We start from the raw sequence: 22,554 nt of genomic DNA on the forward strand, positions 1-22,554 counted from the left end.
GAGGAAGGAAAACTGCATCATGAGGAATAGCTACGAACAGCAAGAGGGACTGGAGGTACAGAAAAATCAAGTAAAAGATGGTAAAACTGGAGTCCTGTAAATATGGGTTTGTTATATTTGGTGATTAAAACCCCAACATTAGCTTGAGGTTATTTCCCAGCATCAGACAGCAGCAGTAAGGAGTACCTGGGAGGAATGAGCTGTGCTGTGACTGACCATGAAGGTGCTGGATCAAAACCAGGCTCCTGCTGTGTTGCAGAGCTCAATTCCTCATTCGGTCGCTGGGTAGCAGCACAAAGAGCTGAATTTCAGCTCTGCCTCCCTTGCGCAGGCAACAGACACAACCAAGAGCGGGGCAGGGAGCCAAGCAAACAACACGGCTTCAGTAACGAGTGAAATCCAACCTGTCTTTCTCTGATTGAGGAAGCCCTGCTGGGATAAATGCCTCAATCCATCTCTTTTCTAAAAGAGGAGCTGAAAAGTGGGTTAGATCGTGCTGCTGGCAGCGCTGCGTCTGGGAAGGGCTCTGCTGGGAGCTGACAGACGACTGGAGGGATCACAAGAAATAAATCTTGCTACTCACAACAGTTCACTGAAATCACTGTCTCTGTGCACGGAGGAAGTGATGGGCAGCTGGGATGGGTAGGCAGCAGCAGGGTCAGGACATGGAGAACCTCACGGCCAGCCCTGATCTTGCAGAACTCAGCTCCAAAGTCACCCTTTCCCCTCTGTGTCCTCATGTCACCTTTACCTCGGGTGCCCTGTTGGTATCTTCTTCCCTGAGTGAATTTTTTCCTCTTCAATCCTTACCAACCAACACCAAGTACAGAAGGGAAAGGAGAATAAAGTTAAATTCAAATGCCAATTGGGAAAGCTTAGAGGCTTTAAAAACTGTTTGGTTTATGTAAGTACTCATTGGAAACTGGCACAAACAAGTCACTATCTGCTCTGAGATACCAGCGCAGATGTGACAGAGTGGAAAAGCTTCTTCCCTGCCAAAGCATTTGCTGGAGGTTCGATAACAAGGTGCCGTTGTACAACAGTGGGTAAAGGTTCAGAGCAGAGGGGAAACAGAGGCGGCTTCCAGGCAAGGCAGGGCTCTGCTCTGCAGCTGCAGCTCTGCCGAGGCTCCTGTGGATTTCATTCATCCCTCTCCTGTTTCCCCCTGGATACTGTGTGGTTTACACACACTGAGTGTTCTGCAAACACAGGTGAGTTGGAGTGGTGGCTGTTGAACAGAATTTCAAATTGCATCATTTCACTGTAAATCCTGAAGACATGAAGCGGGCTGTGCCTCACCCCACAACACATGCTCTTGTTCTGATTCTGAAACCAATCTCTTCTATTGACTCCGCTTGCTAAAATTAATGCTGTAGCTAAGGGAGGATAGGAAAGTTTGGGTTGCATTGTCTTGTTCTCAAAACTCACCTGCTTTTTGTCCCCTGCCAAAGAAAACTCACCAGACACAGAAAACACATCAAGGCAGTAACTGCATCTTCACCCTGACACGGTAACAGGTCTCCTGTGCAATCCCCTTTAGCAGTCATCAAATTCAAAACACAGGCTCAGTACAAATCAAACCCTGAGTGTTTTGAAGGGTGTATCTGAAATCACGCGATCTTTAAAAACAAACTCAAATGGTAACTTATCTCAATAGCCTTTATGAAGCGTGTAGAAGTAGATGGGTTTGACCAGAAAAATGCTTTAACCATTCTGGTTAAAGCATCTCGGCTCCTTTCTCCACTCCAAGTTACTATCAATGCTTATTTCACATCAAGGTTTAAAAAGATACCCAGCACCTTGGAGATCCCTTTAATTTTCCATGTGCGGTGTCTTTGGACTTGCCTTCCTAGAAGCCTCCTCAGGAGTGACCACAGGCCATGGCTGCAGGAAGCTGCTTTCATTTACCACAGCCAGCCTGAAACCCGTTGCCTGAATCAGCACAGCAAGTGAGCTGCTTTCCTCCTCTCCCCTTTCCTCCCCTCTGCCCGTTTCAACTGGGGTTGCTTTTAGCTCATTTATCTGCCTATTGGGGTGATATGTAATCAGAGCAGGAGCCCTGATGGGAAATACAAAGTGATTCTCTGGAGTGGTTGGCTTTGAAAACCATTCTGGGCACTGATCAAGTGAGTGTTACAGCTGCCCCTTTCGTTTGCTTTGACTTCTGCCCCAAGTCTGTCAGCACCACACAGACTGGAAGAGCTTCTGGGATGTTCACAGGCCCGTCTTGCTTTAGTAAAACCTGGTATTGTTTTTGTCAGTATGTGACACTCATTTGATGTGAAGGTAAGGACACAGGCTGACTCCTGACCCCACTGTCCACAGACCTCTGGTCTATTCTGCTTTCAAGGCCAGACTGGATGTGGTTCTGGGCAAGCTGATCTAGCTCAAAGCGTGCCTGTTCATTGCAGGGGTTGGACTAGATGACCTTTGAAGGTCCCTTCCAACCCAAACTATTCTATGATTCTCTGAACAGAGACCAACAATCTCTGCCTATTGACTAAAAATACGGTATTTTTGCCGTAGTTAGAGCCACTCCGCTACATCAAAGTCACAAATACTTTCACACCTGCAGCTATAATGCCAACAGTACCAAAAGACTGAAACATTCACTCCTTAGTTAGGAAAAGTGGAGCTGCTCCCCAAGTCCTGATTAATTGCACCTGAGTAAGAATGCTGAAATCAGGTTTATCTGTGTGAAGTCCTGCATCCAGCTCTGGAACCCCCAGCAGAAGAGGGACACAGACCTGCTCAAGCAAGCAGAGGAGGCCACGAGGATGTTGCGAGGGCTGGAGCAGCTCTGCTCTGGAGCCAGGCTGAGAAAGCTGGGCTGGGTCAGCCTGGAGAAGAGAAGGATCCTTAAGGGGAGACCTTAGAGCAGCTCCCAGCGCCTAAAGCGGCTACAAGAAGCCTGGAGTAGGGACAGGACAAGGGGGAATGGCTTTAACCTGACAGAGGGGAGATTGAGATGAGCTCTTAGGCAGAAGCTCTTCCCTGTGAGGGTGCTGAGGCGCTGGCACAGGGTGCCCAGAGAAGCTGTGGCTGCCCCATCCCTGGCAGTGTTCAAGGCCAGGTTGGACACAGGGGCTTGGAGCAACCTGCTCTAGTGGAAGGTTTCCCTGCCTGTGGCAGGGGGTTAGAATGAGATGAGCTTTAAGGTCCCTTCCAACTCAAGCCATTCTGTGGTTCTAAGATCATAGGTCTGTGTTCCCCAAAAGGCTTAATCTGCCCTCCCTTGGAACAGCCCAGACAAGTGAACAGGAAAGGTCCTGCCACAGATCTTCCTGCAAAATTCTTGTTCAGTTGAATGGTTTTCCACATCTGTTTATGTGTCATCCTAGGCAATCTAAGCAATCTAATCCTGTTACTGATCTTCTTCCTTTACAATAAAGAAAACAAAAATAATAATTTCTTCCTGGGTTTGGGTTCTGAAAAGACTTTTTCCATTCAAAGGAGGCCAAGTACCTGGGTCACATGGATATCTAACATGAAGCTGAATTCAAGCCTGCCCACAAAAAACAGCTGGTAGAAGTGCAAATACAAACCAGGAGGAGGGAAGAATGAAAGGAACCAGCAGGCTGATGCAGGAATACCTACAGCAGAGCAGGCAACTGGAAACAGACCCCAGCACAAAAGCCATTCTGCTTTGCTGGCCGAAGTGAGCACATCACCATCTGCTCCAAATCAGGGCAGGATTAACTGGGTCACTCCAGCAGATGCCAATGTCAGTGTCTGCCAAGATACATCATTTTTGTGGTTAGTTTCAGAAATAAGTTTGCTTTTAGAAGAAATAAAAACCAACCAACCCTTCGATCAGGGTAACAGGGTAGAAACTGACAGCAGGAAGAGCCACAGAGGCAGCAGGTGTCCTGCACCTACCTACTAAACCTGGAACAGCAGCAGCTAACTGGGATCCCACACACATGCTCACTCCCTGCAGGAATACTCATTCTTGAAAATGCACCTATGGAAGGAAGCAAGACGGTATCAGAGCTGTGATTAAGGTTTTGACTTCGGGGTGCTTATTCCAGGCCCTCATACTTGATGCAAAGTCAGGAAAAAGAGTTGGAAGGCCAACCCCCCCCTTCCCAGCTCATTAATGATTCAACTGCTAAAAGCATTTGCCTGCCAAAAAGAATCCCCAAATTTGCTCAGACTCACAGAAGGCATTAATTCAGGTTTGGTATTTGCAGGGGCTATAAAAGATAGTTTTTCACACATCTCCTCCAAAAAGGAGTAGAACCCTAGGAATGAGCATGCCAATCCAAGAGAGCCAACAGTTCTTGTGACAGCTAGCTAGTATAATGCCTTATGGAAAAGAAAAACTTCTGATGCCTTTTAACTGCTTAATTTAAACAGAAGCATTTAACAACGCCATAACTGAGTGAATGCACTGAAAGAATTGTGAATCAGAGTTAAGAACTTTTTCCTATCAGTTTTGCAGCTATTCCTCTCAGAAGATGGAAAAACCCTGAAGAGACTTCACATTACAGAGCTCCTCACTCAGACACAAGGAGCTGTTTATGCTTACACTGATCACTAAAGAAATGTTTTCCCAACAAAAAATGGCATTGAGGATTTCAGATGAGCTATTCCTGGGGGCTGGGGATGACTCTTTATGCATGGTGGAACTTTCCTAAATCCTGGAAGTTTGGGACTTAATGCTTAAAATTATACTATTGTGCCTGCATGCAATCACATACTTCAGCATCATAAATACCAAGCAGATAAAGAGCTGCACTTATCATCTGGTAGGATTCAGGAGGAAAAAAAGCAAAGTGAAACCTACCTTTCTGCTGTCAGAATTGGTATTTACCTTTCTTGTTTCTTCAGAATGTGAAGAACAAACCTGTGTATACAACCCTGCAAACCCAAATGCACCATAGGCAACTACATAGAGAGGAACCTCTTCTGTGCTTGGAGCGTGTGCTGAGAACTAGCACTACCAGGATGCGAGAGTGACACATACAGCACATTCACCACAGATCCTACAGGACAGTATCAAGAGTAGCAACTGAAAAGAAACACATTTTGCTCAGAAAGGACACACAGGCTTCATGGGAGTTCTTTATTTAAAAACATCAGAAAATCTTGAGTGGAACATAGGTACCAGTATCTTTTTATAAAAAGCATTCTCTGAAGTACATGTACTGCAAAAGCCGAGCCGGTCCTTTCACAAGGTACAGTTTGTTTACAAGGTTTGAATCATAATAGCTAGTTCTGCCTCATGAAACCAGCTTCTCTGAAGCCTGAACTGACAGCATGTGGCATAAGCTGAATATAGTCTCACTTATTGCAATAGATCTTTCCAGGGATGATTAACCTGGAGGTAGATTTTTCCCCAGCATTTACATCTGGGCATCTCCAAAATGTGAGGAAAATGAAGAATTGGGAGAAGAGAGTAAGATAAAAATAACCTGAAATATGTATTTGTAAAAAAGTTATGAAGTTATAATGAAAATAAGTAGTAGGTACATGAGGAAGCAAAGTGCCTTTTTTTTTTAATGCAAACTCAACTTTCTCAGGAGAATGGCAGCTTAATCCTCCCTAAAGGAAGCTCCATGGAAAAAGGAGTTAAATAAAACACACAGGAACTCACAACTCCCACTGCAGCCTACCTCCTCTGAAATATACGTACTTCTTTATATCTATTTATGCCTATTGCCCTCAACCATCCAGTCTCTAAAATGCTTCTCCATCGAGCTTCTTGCTCTCCAATTACCAGCATTTACAGTGGGGATGATTTTCTGTGGCTTCAGCCATTGCACAAACCGCTTCATTTCCAGGTAACTGCTGTGCTCACTGTAAGGAATCCCTGAAATGAAACATATCACAGCAATCTGTCAGTCTGCTTAGCTCCTTGCCAAAATACTTTTGTAAGCCTTCCAGCTAAGGCATACTTTAGATAATATATTTGGTTTTAATTCCTATTTGAGATTTAAAGTTTATAGCTAAAGTAAAATGAAAGCCCACATTTTCCTTCTGGAAAACCTACCTTGCATTAAGTTACTGAGTCATTCATCAGTGCAAACTGAGCGACACCAAATGCACTTGGTTAAACGACTGTCAAGAGATTCAACTCCACCCCCCAATAAGAACTGAGAGGAAGACCCACAGCCTCTCACAAATGAGGAAGGTATGGAATGAAATCTTGGCTCTGGAACTGCACTGCCACCAGCATCAGCCAGGCCAAGACTTCACCCCTGGAAGTGTCTACCTATATCAGATAAAAGCCTTTATCTGCATGAGAAGGACAGGAGCAAAATATATGTAAGAAGCTGTATTTACAGCGTTCTCTATTATTCTGTTTACAGCTCTCTCCTGGAGAGACCATCTGCTCAGTTTCTCAAGGAGTTATCAGAAAAAGCATTGATTACAAAGAACAGTAGGAATAAAAGTACAAAAAGCAGCCACACAAAATGAATCTTTACCACACTTATACCGTATATAGTGATGTTTCCTCTTGTCTGAGGTTTGATATCTGCCAGGGAAAGGCATGAATCAGAGTAGGTCCATCCAGTAGGTTTGAAAGCCAGAATGTGATCAAAATTCTCAGAAAACTTAGTTAAGTGATTTTGCAAGCCCTGTGGAAAGAATACAGCATATACTGAATGCCATTAAATAGCTCTTTAGTCTAAAGGTTGGAGATTTCATGATGGAGAGACTTCAGACTAAACTTTATTTTCATGTTTTAACAGAAATACCATCTGCTTTGGAATTATTAGTGACAAATATTTACATCTGCAGAGCACCTTGCACCTTAGGATCTCAACTGCTTCATCTGAATAAGCCCATATTAACAGCCATGTATTACAGATCAGAATACGTAAGGCATAATCACATCCTCTTACAGATCGTGCTCCCCAAATCATCCATTTCTTCCTCTCAGCTGGAGGTCAGCACTCTGGCAGCTGAGCGGTGATAAAAGATGGTGAAAGTCTGCTTCAGTGCAGAATCATCCAGTTAAAGTGCCACTGAGATCCTGACATCTGCTTATGCCCAGAAGTGCTCAGAGTTAATTAAGCTACCCAAAAACTCCCAGCAAGCTGTGCACGAGTCGAGTACAGTGCATGGCTCTGAGCACTAAACCATGTTTTAACACATCTCCACTCAGGATAAGAAGGAAACTACCTCTAAAAAAAGTGAACTTGAAAAGGTTTCCAAATTGGTTAAGTTAGCCTTCAATGTTAAGCTAGGATTGGGAAAAGGATGAAAGGGAAGCATAAGGAACATACAGTCCTATTCCTGGATAAAGTGAGTATTATTTCAAACAGTATTATTTCAGTATTATTATAAAAAGAGAAAATCAGTTTCATGTGTCCTGAACAAAACCTTAAAGGCACAGTCTCCATCTGAGAGCCCTACAAGATTATAGAACTCAAAATCATAAACTTTACATTAGCAGCCAGAAGGGGAATACAAAATAGACTGGTTAACAAAAGGTGGGGATAGACAGGCTGTGACAGAATCACAGAACCAACTGGATTGGAAAAGACCTTTAAGGTCATCAAGTCCAACCATTACCCCAGCACTGCCAAGACCACCACTAAACCATGTCACTAACCTGTCAGACACTTGAAAACTTAAGCAGGGAAGCAAAAAGCTGCCTGTGCCACTGCCACATTTGAGGGCATCTTCAGTACAACATCCAGTAGCAACATATAGAATCCATCAAACCAGGCACGTAAACCACAAAAGACCCAACCACAACACACGTTTCATTGAGCAGCAGGAATTGTGGCTGGCTGCCATGACTCTCAATACACTGCAAATGTTCAGCTCCCACCAGATGACAGATGTAACTGTAGCAGTCAAATTCTCCTTCACACTTCATTTTTGGAAGATTAACATATCTTAAAGTAATAATTGAAGTATTTGCTCCCCTTGCTCTAATGAAATCTAAATACAACACTTCAAACACCATGATTATTATATTAACCAATGCTAATCTGCTTTCACATTTTGTTATAAATCAAGTGTGCAACATTTACTTTAAGGATGCAATTTTAATGTCATAAAAAAATGATCTGTGTATTTCAATCACAGGCACTTTTGAAAATCTCACCTCAATGCTGCTACAATCATCTTTATAGTTCTTAGAACTGTCGAGTCTGGAGCACAGACAAGTTTGGGGGTTTTTCTATTAGTAAATAGCATGACAAAGAAAAAAGGGCATAAAACTGGGACTTCTAGGGGATAATATACCATCAGGGGTTGGCTATTTGCATTCCACAGGATCACAGATGTACTCAGTTTACTAAATAAGAACTGAATCTGAGTTTTCGACTGAGAATCTTCCCATAAGGATTTAATGGATCTGTAGTTTCAGCCGCAAATCTAGACAGCCAGGAAATTAGCCCAAATTAAGAAGTAAATTGTGGTTTTGAGCAGGGCTGTGAGATCAAATAAAAGAGAAGAGGTAGGAGAGACTCAGAGGACAATGAAGCCATTGGCATTTAGTAATGAGGATCACTAAAAAATTCTGCCTTTCCCAGTAATAAGCCAGTAATTCAAGAAAAAACCCCTGTATAATCCAGCACAAGACAAGACCATGGAACTGGCATCAAAAATTACATGGTCTGTAAAAACAGACCATGATATCATTCTAAAAACAGGATGATATAATTCACCATTCTTTAACTAAGATGATATTGCAAGAGATCAGATAATTTATTGTTAAAAATACTGCCTTTTCTGCACTCCTATTTACTGATGCTGAGTAGAAATAAAACATGAACTCATCTTTAAGCATTTAACATTCTCCACATTGTCCACTAGATGACTGTGCTTTTCATCTTTCCTGGTCCTTTCCAGGGTCCAGGTATCACTTCCAGCATGCTGTAGATTTGTCTAGAACCTCCTATTCTCAGAGGTAAGACCCTGCATGATACAAATGCCTCTGAGCAGCCAGGCTGTCCAGACATCCTCGTGATATAATCACACCCTCTGCCTGAAAGCCCAGCTATGTGAGCACACCATACATGCTGGGACACATGACAGCAGAATCACATAACAACCCAAAAACCTGCAGAAGAAACCCAAATATATTCCTGTTTAAGACAACACAACACGTTAAAAATAAATCCATACACGTTGCCATTACTCATTTTCTGCCCCACCATGGAAAAGATTATAGAACCATGTTAAAACATTAAGATATTAAGTTCCATTTCCTGCAGCTCCCATCCAAATCATAAAGCCTCTTTTTCTCCTTTTTAGGTCAACTCTGACATTGACTGGTCCCTGCAGCTAAATACCATCTTGCTCTGAAGGATTTGCTTGAGATGGCACAGCAGGCCTGAAGCAAAGCAGGAAAATTAATCCAAGTCTGTAAGGTGAAAGCAACCATTGTTTTCTCTTTCTTTCAGGTTACCTTTAATCTCTTAACCTTCTGCTTTGCCTTAATGCCATTCCGTATTTTGCAGTTTATTTACAAAAACCTTTCCCCCCCAGGAATTAGTCACCTTTCCTAAGAAATTCCCACAAAAACTCTCCACAAGAAAAAGCCACCATCTCAAATCTCAACTGAAATGTGCATTTGAAGTCAACTTAGATGAAACAATGTCTTAAAATAAACTAGTTTACTTGCTCTTGCTCCAAATATCAGAGAAGAAGATTGTGTGGAAAAAAACTAAAGCATGTGTGTTTATATGAGGTGTCCTTCAACTCACTCAACGTGTGCATTTGTTTCTGTGTGAGTTTGCATTGATTTTCAAGTATCCTTAGCCCCACGTAAACCATCAGCACAGGATGCCAGAGAGGGACCCTTCATCAGGGACTGTAGCGACAGGACAAGGGCTAACAGGTTTAAACCTAAACAGGGGAAGTTCAGGTTATAAGAAGAAGTTCTATACTGTAAGGGTGCTGAGGCACTGGAACAGGTTGCCCAAAGAAAGAGTGAATGCTCCATCCCTGGCAGTGTTCAAGGCCAGGTTGGACAGAGCCTCGGTCTGGCGTGAGGCGTCCCTGCCCATGGCAAGGGATTGGAACTAGATGATCTTAAGGTCCTTTCCAACCCGAACCATTCTATGATTCTATGATAAAGAGAATTATTCTTTTAGGAGATGAAAATATGATTATAAATACATGGAAATTGAACTGAGAAGAACATGAAGAACCTTATTCCTTTATCAAACACCAGACAAAGTTGGCCATGTTCACGGGCTGCCTCAAAACAGAGACTGACAGGCAGAAAATCCTTTTAGTCTTTTCCTACATCGTACCAGGTGAAAGACAGGCTGAAAACAGGGACTCCATGTCACAACATATTAATTGCTAACAGGACAGATCCTGCAGTCATTACATAAATCTACTTCAAAAAGGCCCGCAAAGAGCAACCCTTTGAACAACCCTCATCTTATCTTGTACATGCACCTCACTGAAGTGGAATTACACTTTCTGTGCATCACGTTTGGAGACAGTTATTAATGTTTAATTGCATTTCATTTTCAATGTATTGCTACATGTCAAGACTCTGCTAAATAAATATGATCTGACAAGAGGTTACTAAGCACCTAACAACACTGGTTGGGAGGAGCCAAGAGTAAGATTAGCCAGCAGGTTAATCCACAGAGTATATGTTCTGAACTTACCTTAAAATTAATTTGCATCATGGGAAGGATGTGAAGCAAAGTACCATCCCAGTCCACACTGATGAGTGAATTCACAACTGCTGACTCCAAGCACTGCAGTGTTTTGTACTTGTCACGGGACACACTTGCTTTTGTGCCCAGAACTTCAGCAATTGCTTTAGCATTAATTGGGAAGAAATCAGATAAAGAAAATTGTAAGAGTTAATTTTTTTGCTTGGATCACTGGATTGTTTCTACTACTGAAAAATATCTGCCTGCTCTAAAGTATACACTTGGGCAATCATGTTGGTTCCTAATGGATGCCGGAGAAGGACCCTTCATCAGGGACTGCAGAGATAGGACAAGGGGTGATGGGTTCAAACTTAAACAGGGGAAGTTCAGGTTAAATATAAGGAAGTTCTTTACTGTGAGGGTGGTGAGGCACTGGCACAGGCTGCCCAAAGAAAGGGTGAATGCTCCATCCCTGGCAGTGTTCAAGGCCAGGTTGGACAGAGCCTTGGGCAACATGGTCTAGTGTGAGGCGTCCCTGCCCATGGCAGGGGGGTTGGAACTAGATGATCTTAAGGTCCTTTCCAACCTAAACCATTCTATGATTCTATAATGCTGTAACCGAGTGAAGCATAGCACACAAGATTTTTATTAAGTCAGAAAAGATGTGCTTTGGTTTGGGGAATGCTTTGTTAAAATGTTTTCCATTAAAACTGATTACTACAAATACGTAATAGAAACCTGGAAGAAAAAACTGTTATCAAAATAGACATTTAAGAATAATTATATCCCTTTGCTTTTTCTTGACTACATGAAATTATTAACAACAAAAGTGTCATAAAGACCTCACTTTTCTGTTTATTATTATTATTTCATTGCCATTAGCAATTTTCTCACCGCAATAAAATAGGTTCCAAATTGGCCTTCTGTATATTCAAGGGGGGTTGTAAACATGGCAGAAAGATCTCTTCCAGAAAGCTAAAACTTATTGATTAAAAAACTAAAATACTAGCAGTCAGGGTTTTTTTTTTACATAATATATTAAATATAGAAATATATTAATGTATAAATATATTATATTTAATTTCTTTACACAATATTTGACTATCAAGACTAAGTGACCCTTTCTATCTTCAAGAAAGTATCTTTTAACACTGACTTAGACATCTATTTAGTTTTTGGATCCAGTACACTTCTTTTACATACCTAAAAAAACTTTTTCTTTTCCAATGGAATAGGTGCCACAGACAACTAGAGTACGTGGGTTTAAAGTCACTGTCTCAAAGGCAGTATTAACAGCAAACTGGATAACTTCTTGTTGAGAAGGAAAAGTGTATTCGGGACTACAGTATCTGGAGCATGGAAATAAGAAACACCATTACACAAGATAGAGGACGTGAATTTACCAAGAAGGCCCTCAAAACTGCATGCATACAGTAACAAAGTAATGAGAAAGATGTTACTTTCTACAGCCTTTCAGTCTACTTGCAATCTATTTATTAGAAACACTGAGGAGCCCAGATGAAATTGCTGCAATGAAATTCACATCGAGTGTACCAGTCTTTTCTCTACAACTATTCACTTGTCTGCCACTGACACTCAGTTCTGCAGTTTTTTCTCTATAAATACCAAGTGCTCTTTCAAGTTAGATATTTGTATCACTTACTAATTACATCCTCATGTCTATTTTTTGTCATGCACACAAACCATACCATAAGGCATTATTCATTCGCAGAAACATATGGAACTGAAAGTCTGCAGCTGGGCTTTAGTCACCATGCACAGAAAAACAATTTTATATACATGAGTCAGAGAAAGGTCTAGTGAAAACTTGGACAACTAATTGAACCATTTGGCATTCTTTCACTCTTTGAATTCCCCCACACCCTTTTTCACAATGGATTTGAATTCACATAAAAACAGTGTTCCATGAACCTCTTATTTCATACACAGAATGTTCAGCTCTGAGTTTTGCCACCCAGAATTTTTACCATTCAATGTCATTTCAGCAAATGCTTTAACATCTTTTTTACTACCCACTGCTATTCTCTCATATAACAGTGTAACAGATGAACAAGCTAGACATACATGGACTTTAAATAAATCCCTGATTTTATTCAGCACTAAATAGAGCTAACAAGTGTTAAAACAGTAATGTCATTTACACTTACATTTATTTGGTTCATATAAAGTCTTATTAAACTGAAAAGAGGGTTATTCAACACAACTTACGTGGTATCAAGGTAAAGAGTGTGGACCTGTTGACCACTCAAAGCAGGGTAGCGCTCCATAGATGGATCAGCCCTGAAGTCCCCTGTGTGCAGGATAACAGTTCCACTGGGTAAGCAGAAAAGGATCATTGTTGCACCTGGACAACTGAAACACAGACAAAAAACCCCATGCAAATTGAGTTAGTTCTCCAGACTGATAAACCGCCTTAAGAGATATCCCACACTACATTCAGTAGCAGGAAGCTGTGCAGAACAGCATTTTAAATCACAGCTAGTCTGCAGCCTAATTTAGCTAGAAATTCCCAATTTCTAAAGGAATTCTGAAGCTAATCTTATGGCTATAGATAAGCTGGACTTGAGTTCTCAGCTGAGGTGGAGAAAAAAACCACACCAACAGTAATCAAGCATTAACTGCCTTTTTGGGATCCTCTGTCTTCTAGGTACAACAAAGATGCTGCCTCTATTGCAGTCTCTGAGGTTCTATACTTGATTCAAAGGGGAAACGGCATTCTTATGCAGAAAGAGAACTGTATTGTTGCCGATACATCTTCATTCCTTCAGTACATACTGAAGCATTTCCTTTTAAATTCCATTTGCATATTTTAAACATTATTCTCCATCCAGAATTCCCTGGTTATAAATACAATTCTGTTACTGGCCACAGTGAATCTATTGCACCTTTTGCAGTTCCTTGCCAAAGCTATCTGAAGGGCAAGAGCTCAGACTGCAAAACCAGAGTGGGACTATTCTGGACATGAATCATCTGTAAAGGATAAATGAAATCTCAAGAAAAATGGCATGAATCAGAGCTCAAATGACAGAACTGGTGAACTCTCCAAGAAGTTGAACTTTGTACCTAAGGTTTATATGCCTTTTAAATTGAAGCAGAGGATCAGAGACACAAACAGGAAAAATGAGAAGTGTCCAAATTACATAAGCAACAAGGCTTCGTTCATTCCCAGAAAGGGTTCTCAAAGGACTTCATGGAATCTTATCTCTCTAACTATAAACAAATCCTACAATAAGCAATATTCAAACCAGCTGTGACACAGTCCTGCGTGACAATAAACACTTTAGGGAAAGGACTATTCCCCTAACCCATAGCCAAATAAGGTACCAAGAGGCAGAACAGCAAGAGCACAGGGCTGTAAGTCAGGTGCTACTGAACCACATGGTACCAGCGTAATGGACAAAAATCTCACCCTTTATCACCAAATCCAGGAGAAATTTTGCTCCAGGTTTCAACAGGTTTATCTTTAAAGTTCAATTTTCACAATGTTGGCTACTTTCATCTCTCCTGGCATCCAAAGTACCATGTTTTTCTTTCGCTGAGGATTTCACTATCTTCAGTTGAAGCTACAGGAACCTGACAGATCTGATAATCCAATGTAGGATGTTGCCAAGTAGAGACCAAAAATTAAAGCGTCCAGACCACTAGAAAAATCACTCAACCTCTCAACAAACTTAATTATGCAGCTATGTATCGTTCACACTATGTACTCATTACAAGCAAACAAAATAAAGTTAAACAAAATGATCAAAAAAGCCTAAGTTCTCCTTCAAAGTTAACCTCTTTCAAAAACTAATTACTTGCAAGAAATTTAGGCTCCTACATGCCTAATTCACTTCTGAAGTGAAAATGCATGTTACTAAGCCAACTCAGGAATGTGAAGTATCTTCACTCTTCTTTTTTCAGATCCACTAAAACCTGAAAATCCTGAAAACATAAACTGTGTCTGTACAGCTCTTTAATATTCTATCCATACAAATACTGCACACCAAATGCAACGATACATACTGATTGGCATCGAGCAGCACCACTTTGATCCCATTCACTATACATTCTGTGTCCATTGGCAGTATGTGGACGTACTCCTCTTTGACTCGAAGCTTGCTCTTCACCAGATTGCCAGTTATCTGCATCAGGGAAAGGATTTAATATGGAATAGGAACAAAACCTAAAAAAAGCCTTTGTTTATTTTAGAAACAAAAGCTCTCAAAGCCAGACTGTTTGGCTTAGAGAGAAACTATGAGAAACTATGAGATCCTGGGTATAATCAAGCCTTTCAGTAGCATTTCACCTCTCAAAAAGCAGACTGAAAGAAAGCTGTCTTAAAAAAGTGCAACCTTTTAAAAGCCCACCAACAGGTTACGGGCTGGAATCCAGGAGGCAAACAAGGGGGAATAACATCTGTTACAGACTGCCAAGTCAAGAAGAGGAGGTGGGTAAAGCCTTCTTTAAACAACAGAAAAGTTTCCAGGTCACAGGCCCTGGATCTTATCACAGAGGACTGCAGTCACCCCAACACCTACTGGAAGGGAAACACAGAACACAAGCATTCCAGGAGACTTCCAAAGTACATCAGAAGCAGTTTTTTGATGCAGGTTCCGGATGGGCTGATGAGGCAAGGTGCCCTACCATGTTACAAGTAAAGAAGAGTTGGTTGGACATATGATAGCTAGCAGCAGTCTTGGCCATTCAGCAGCCTGAAACACAAGATACACAGGAACCTCTGATCTGTTTACTTTCACCAGTATAAAAGTGATTGTGGTTGCATATGTATTTGATTAGATCTAGTAATCTTGGAAAACCTTACCTTGTTACAGTAGATTGGAAACATGAAGTTTTTTGTTAGCCCACAATAGTGATCGGAGTGAAAATGAGTAAGGAAATAAGCTGTGCAGCCTTCAATTTCTCCATACTGGAAGGCGTCAACTGTAAAACCAGTTCCTAAAGCAAAAAAGGAAGTGAAGCCAGTCAGTAAACTTGCATAGTTCAGAACTAGTTTCTAATTAGATGTTCTTTTTGTTCTTTTTCTTCCAAATGAAAAGGTAACACAGTTACACTGCATGCAATTGAAGGAGCCACTTAAACATGAGCATGGTTTGTGTATGAGTCAGTCACAAAAAAGATTTTCACTTACTAAAATAAAAACTTAACAAAGTGTCCACACACAGACTTTCACAGGCCTCCCAAATACCTGTTGTTCAGCTGCCATCCTACACAGATGGCAACTGATGAAGCAAATGAAATGCATTTACCTGCATTCTGCTGGCATTTCTGAAAGTTCATGTAGATTAAAATATAATACCAACATCTTAACACAAAATAAAACAGGTAACTACAGCTTAACAAAATACATTTTGCAATCAAATTGCAATCATTCATTTATTCTACATTTAATACTCCTCTTAAAACAGGCTACCATGTAGAATCATAGAATGGTTTGGGTTGGAAAGGACCTTAAGATCATCTAGTTCCAACACCCTGCCATGGGCAGAGGCACCTCACCCTAGACCATGTCGCCCAAGGCTCTGTCCAACCTGGCCTTGAACACTGCCAGGGATGGAGTATTTATCACTTCTTTGGGCAACCTGTTCCAGTGCCTCACCACCCTCACAGGGAAGAACTTCCTTATATCTAACCTAAACTTCCCCTGTTTAAGTTTGAACCCATTACCCCCTGTCCTACCACTACAGTCCCTAATGAAGAGTCCCTCCCCAGCATCCGTGTAGGCCCCCTTCAGATACTGGAAGGCTACTCTGAGGTCTCCACGCAGCTTCTCTTCTCCAGGCTGAACAGCCTCAACTTTCTCAGCCTGTCTTCATACAGGAGGTGCTCCAGCCCCCTTATCATCCTCGTGGCCCTCCTCTGGACTTGCTCCAACAGCTCCATGTCCTTATGTTGAGGACACTAGAAGTACACACAGTACTTACTCCAAGTGAGGTCTCACAAGAGCAGAGTAGAGGGGCAGGATCACCTCCTTCGACCTGCTGGTCATGCTTCATTTGAGCAGCCCAGGACATGGCTGGTTTCTGGGCTGTGAGCACACACTGAAGTGGCTCATGTTCAGTTTCTCATCGACCAATGTCATTATGAAGCAGGCAGTCTGGGGCTTCCAATCTATCTGCTGAGATGAAACGTGACTGATTTGCCACTGTATGCTTCCAGTGAGGTTCTGTTTGTATAAGGATGTTGCATAAGAAGAGTTGGATAGAAGATAGCCCTTTCCTCTGCAAATGTATTTGTTTTTAATGCAAACACACTGACAGATGGTCCTTTCACACCTTCTTAAGCCCATCAAATAGCACATAAAACTAATTCATCTGGTGGCACTCAAATATTTTTCATTTTATGTAACATTATTTTTCCAGATCTTCTAGAACTAGAAATGGCTCTACTTGCTTGAGGTTAGAGCTTCATGGATTTGCAACTCCAAAAACAACATAGCCGTCTGCTAATTAAAAATCACAAGCCAAAAAATGCCCAAGTGTTTGAGAGGTACCAGACTCAAAACCTCAGGGAGGCTGAACTATCCCAGGCCATGGGGATAAATACGTATCGTTAGCATCACAGAAAATACAGTCAAACAGACTTCAAATGGAGTAACAAAATTCAGAACAAAGACAATACAGTTGATAACAAAACAACTTTAAAATTGCATTGCAGGCATAGGAACCTGCTCTTGAAAGTTATTATATATGGAAAATTCTCTAAGCCCATGGAAGCCATGATACTGGTGTAGCCCCACAAAGACTTACAGGTCAGTCTTCAAGCAGCAGCTTTGCACTTTGGATCACTAATATATTTCTATTTGGCTTCTTCAAGTATCTCCCTAAGACTATCCTTTGGTGGTAAACAGAACTGTGAGGACTTGAAGCTTTTTAAGCCACTGATCCCTCAGCATGTAATTTATGTAACTGCTTGAGGAGATTCTGAGAAATTCTTCTCTGTTTCCTTAACTAAATTCCACTGCTCGGTTTTCATTACTTTGCTTTCACAGTTGTAGTAAATCATATTTCTACTACTACTGAATTTCAAATAAAAAATTAAACTCAATTCTTTTAACTTAGGGTAAGGAAATAATTACTGTTGACAGCCTTGTTTTCAGGCACAACTGAAGCAATGTGAAAGATTAAATTCAGGAATTAGAAGTGAGCATTAACAAGGGATATATGCAAAATTATGTAAGAAAGTAGATCCATCTTTCCAAACTGCTTTTTGCTGTGGCAAAACCATTCAGAAGTCAGTCCTTAAACTCATTTTGGTGAGATAACTGTTTCACTAACTATTTTCAGCCATTGCTAACTCTGGTTCTGCAATCACCTGCTTCTGGAGATCTGCACCTACGCCAGATTTTGTCAACTCAGATGGAGGAAAGAAAGTTCATTATGAGCTGCAATCTAAATGGTTATGAAGAGTGTAGAATACTGAAGTCTAAATTTAGGAAAAAAAACCACCACCCAACACTCAAGCCAAAATTAACCTCTACAAAAAGCAACAGTTCTCTCTCACCTGGAATCTTCTTGTAGAAAGGGCAGTACTTTTTTCTTGTTCCTTCACCTGCAGGAGATAATACTTTAACTTTCTTTCTCCACCTTTGTTGGCCACCAGAACTTACATCTGCCAAGGCTCCGTTTTTTGTTAAACTTTCTGTAACTGCTTCTACATCTTCCACAGACCCTTCAGCTTTCCTTTTTTGCTGTCTGGGCCTCTTTCCATTGGGAGTTACTGAACTTGATATCTGCTTTCCCTCATTCAAACACATCTCTTCTTTGCTTTCCTCTTTTACTTTGGGTTTTAACCCAAAGAAAACACCAATGTCCATTTGTTTGAGTTCTTTGGCAGAACTGGATTTGGCATTCCTACTTGCTAAAGAAGGAGACGTTACTGTTTTAGAGTTGGGGCTGGGAAAGCACACAGCAGCTGTATCAAAGTTTCCTTCTTTCTCCACTACTGACTGCAAACTCTCCTGGCAAGCTGTTTTTTCAACTGCGTTGGCAGGCATTTTATCTGCATTAGTTAAAATGTTACTTGGCTCCCTCAAAGCATTACTCTTCTGAGTCAGAAGAGACCCAGCATCTTCTCTGACCAGCAGCGATGATGTCTCAGTAAAACTCAGGTTTGCAGAACCCAAAGCACAAGCACCAGTATCTTCTGACCCTGTAGCACCTGATTTAGCAGCAGAGGAAATCAATTCAGGCTCTTCAGGCTCCTCCCAGTTAAAAGGAGAAGGGGAGCCACTGGTTAGTGCCTCTTGCTGATGCTGATTATCTACACATGTTGAATTACAAAACTTCCTGTGGCTCTGAGAAACAGTTTTTACACTATGATCTAGATAGTCCAATGGCTTAACCTCTTCACAGTGTTTGTTTTTAATTATGGACTCTCCCTGTTTGGTATGCTCATCCTGAGGCTTCTGCTGTAAGAGAAGTCCGTCAAATGTTTTAAACATCACAGAATTACCGTCTTCATCTTCAGAGTTACAGTCTCTGAATAATTTCTTCTGTGATATTTTCACCTTCTCTTCCTCAGTTTCCTCTTCACTTTCCTCAAAAGCGCTCAGTGGAGAATAAGAAATGTCACACTCACTGAAGTCTGCTTTTGACTGTAGTAAACTGAGCTGACTTGTATCTTTCTCACTACACAGATCTTCTCCTGTTCCACTTTCGTGAGAGGATACGAAGTCATAAAATTCAAAATTACAACTATCATCTGTGGTCTGTGTATGCTGAAATGTCTCTTGAGGCTTCTGAACATGTGCAAAAGAGGAAGTACTTTCACTGATTAAATTTAGAGACTTCATTTGTGGTGAACTCTGAACCCTCAATGTATCGTCATTATTTGGGACATTTTTTACATTATTAGATGGTTTCTCACTCTGTGAGATTTGCTCTACTTGACCTGGGGAGCAGCCGGGCTTTGGAGCAGCAGAACACGTCATCTTCCTCTCTAAAGTGTTTGACAAAGAGTCTACAAGATAATCTCCTGCCCTGCTTGCTGCAAGTAGAAAATGGCTGTAACGTTTGTAGTGGGATGGAATGGTGGAATTGCACAGTAAACCATCAGGACACTCTATGAAAAGAATTAAGCAGAGAAGTAATGTTAGTATCTTTGCAAATATAGTTGGAATGCTTATTAAAATAAAAATCACACATGAGCCAATTTAAAAGCTTTTTCTCATAAATGCAGCTATAGGAGGATAGAATGCACAAGTAAAAAGTATGACCTCCCACCCCAAGCTGGCTAGAAAGGAGAATGCTTCCAACCTAAAAGCAAACAGCTAATGTTAATATAGCACTATGCCTGAATTAATACTCCTCTAACAAGAGGAGTACTTAACCCTGTTCCAATGCTGTGCTAATGTAATCATATGGCTTCTAGTTTTGAATTGTCTCACAGGCAAGCAATGAGCTCAGAGCAGTAGCACCAGAAAGAGCCAGTAGACATGTTTCAAAATAAACGAAATCTTGGTTCTGAGTCAGCCTGAAATTCGATTTCAAATTGTCTGCTGGGTCACACAATAGAGAAAAAAAGAAGCTCATGTTTTACTTCTGTGAAAAAAGTATTCAGCAAAAAATCTGTGGCTATCCTCTAAGCCTTTTTTGTTGAGAGTTTGCTGGCCTAATGTTGGAGGATTTTAAGGTTAATATGTCGATCACTCAGAGGGATTTTGCATCTGTTAATTATGGGAGCAAGAGATGGAAATGAGGTGTTAACCATCTGCCTTATCTTAAACCACTGCCAAAATCAGGATTAAAGGACTCGCACTGAAGTGAATTTAAGTTCTCTTCATCCTTGAAGACGAAACTTCAAAGAAACTTACAAAGATATAAAAAGCAAAGTGACTCTGTTACCTAAAAGAGCCTTTACTCAAGTTTCCTGACTGTATGCTGTTTCAAAAATTACAAGGTATGCTAAGAACATAGAATCATAAAATCATAGAGATCAACTAGTTCGGGAAAGACCTTTAAGATCATTAAGCCCAACTACTACCTCAGGACTGCCAAGACCATCACTAAACCGTATCACTGAGGGCCTCATCTACACCTAAATACCTGGATCTGTTCGGACATGGTTATTTCCCCACACAAAACTAGCAACTGGAATGCATCAGTTTTATTCCTCTTGAACAGAACTCAAAACAAAATTGTGTTGTCTTATGATACAGAATGATCATGTATAATTCTGTCTAAAATTTCTAAAATATACTAGACCAGGGGCTAACATTTCAAGTAAATTAGCATAACGGACAGATTTCAGCTTCCAACCATCCATACACAACTGGACAAATTATACAGCCACATGGATACAAGATAATTTATACCTAAGGGGAAAGAAATTCAGTGTCAGAAGTAGAACCCTCTTAAGCAAAGGAGGGTTTTTGCTGACATTGACTTAGTAATTGAAACAGGCTCCATTATTTTAAAGTAGTGAGTATGCACCTTCAATTTCTTCAATAAACTACTAAAACCTGAGCTTGCTGAACAACCATAAATCTTGATCGCTACTCTACAGAGATCAGGTTCTGATGTGAGATATTCATGTCAGATTTCCATGTTCTTCACAAAGAACCAAAAACCTCATACAAAAATAGTACTGATAAATGACCAGTAATAACATTCTAAAAATCATATCAACGACTCTCTCAGATTTTGAACTAAATATGAAAACTGAAGTTTTACAGCAACATTATGTGAGAAGCCTTTTAACTTTTCTCTGAAGGCTTTTTTCTTACTCTCTGCATACCTTTTTCATTGGATCCTGGAGTGTCCAAACATTCAGCAACGTGCCATCGAGGTGTCTGGACCAACAGCAAAGAGAAAGGCATCTGACAGCTCGGGCAGCATCCATCATAAACGGGCTTTTCATTTTGTGAGCTCTGGTCCATCAGGCTGCTCGTGCTTTCCTGGGAGTACACACTACTGTCATCTTTACATGGATCCGCATCCTGATTTGGCCCTGATGCCTGCTCGGTATTCTGAAGGGTATCAGTTTTTTCTACAGACTTTTTTCTTTTTCTATTTGTCTTCCTTTTTGGCCTGCACTTGCCATCACTTACTGTCTGCACAGGTGTAGAGATGCTTTCTGCATTACTCTGATGCTTTTTTTTCCTAATGGATTTGTACTCCCAAATGTCCTCTTCCAACAAGGTATCGTCAGACATGACAACGCAGGAATTATTCTCCTTTCTTTTAAGCAACAGTTCACAAATTTACCATTCCTTCCACTAATATGTTTACTCTTCTGTCCCCACTTCACTATCTGACGCAAAGCACCTAAACTCCATTTTAAAAGAGCAACACTGGGCCACAAACCACACAACAGTCCGTGATGGGACTGAAGCATGGTGAATCCTAAAAATAACTTAACGAGCGTCTCTTTGAACACTTGTAATTACTCCTTTTAAACAGAAGCTTAAATGAGATGCAGCACGACTTGCAGGGTGAGCCATTCCCCCCAGTGTCCCCCTCGCAAGCGCCCAGCCAAGCCCGGCGCGGGGGGTGAAGCCCCGCCAGCCCCGCTCCCTGACTGCCCCCTCGCTGCCCCGAAGAGGGATGATTTTAAACGAAAACAACGAAGCGTTCGGACACGGGATCGCTGCCGGGAGTCACCGCACGGAGAAGGATAACACCGGCCCGGTGCTGCCGGGGGGGCCGCGCTGAGGTCCTGTGCTGAGGTCCCACCGCAGGCGGGTGCAGCCTGGTCCCAGCCTCCTGTGGGCACCGGGGGCAGCCGCCGCCTCCCCTCAGCTTCCCGCCGCTACCGGGGTCGCCGGCGCCCGCACCTCCTTAGCCGTTCCCGCCGCGGCAACACATTCGCTTCCGCACTTTCGTCACGTCCGCTATCGCTGAGCTTTCCGCATATGTCATAAAATCCCCACAACCACCACCCAAAAAAAAAAATCCCACCGCTTAAATTATTGCTGCCTTGCTTGGAATTTGTCCCGGTATTCCGCGAT

At 41.5% G+C, this 22,554-nt stretch overlaps 1 protein-coding gene across 1 annotated transcript; it reads right to left on the reverse strand.

The window, feature by feature from the left end:
* Window positions 1-5,049: 5,049 nt before the first annotated feature.
* Window positions 5,050-22,413, reverse strand: DCLRE1A (DNA cross-link repair 1A). The gene is made up of 9 exons (XM_030488164.1): window positions 21,342-22,413; window positions 18,108-19,667; window positions 15,409-15,542; window positions 14,610-14,728; window positions 12,813-12,956; window positions 11,787-11,932; window positions 10,593-10,747; window positions 6,443-6,584; window positions 5,050-5,815 (listed from the first exon to the last, which is right to left on the reverse strand). Exons 1-9 carry the CDS (start codon window positions 21,757-21,759, stop codon window positions 5,649-5,651), a joined length of 2,985 nt encoding a protein of 994 aa, XP_030344024.1. The 5' UTR covers window positions 21,760-22,413; the 3' UTR covers window positions 5,050-5,648.
* Window positions 22,414-22,554: the final 141 nt, after the last annotated feature.

The sequence above is a fragment of the Strigops habroptila genome, chromosome 5 (assembly GCF_004027225.2).
Source record: "Strigops habroptila isolate Jane chromosome 5, bStrHab1.2.pri, whole genome shotgun sequence".
NCBI lineage: Eukaryota > Metazoa > Chordata > Aves > Psittaciformes > Psittacidae > Strigops > Strigops habroptila.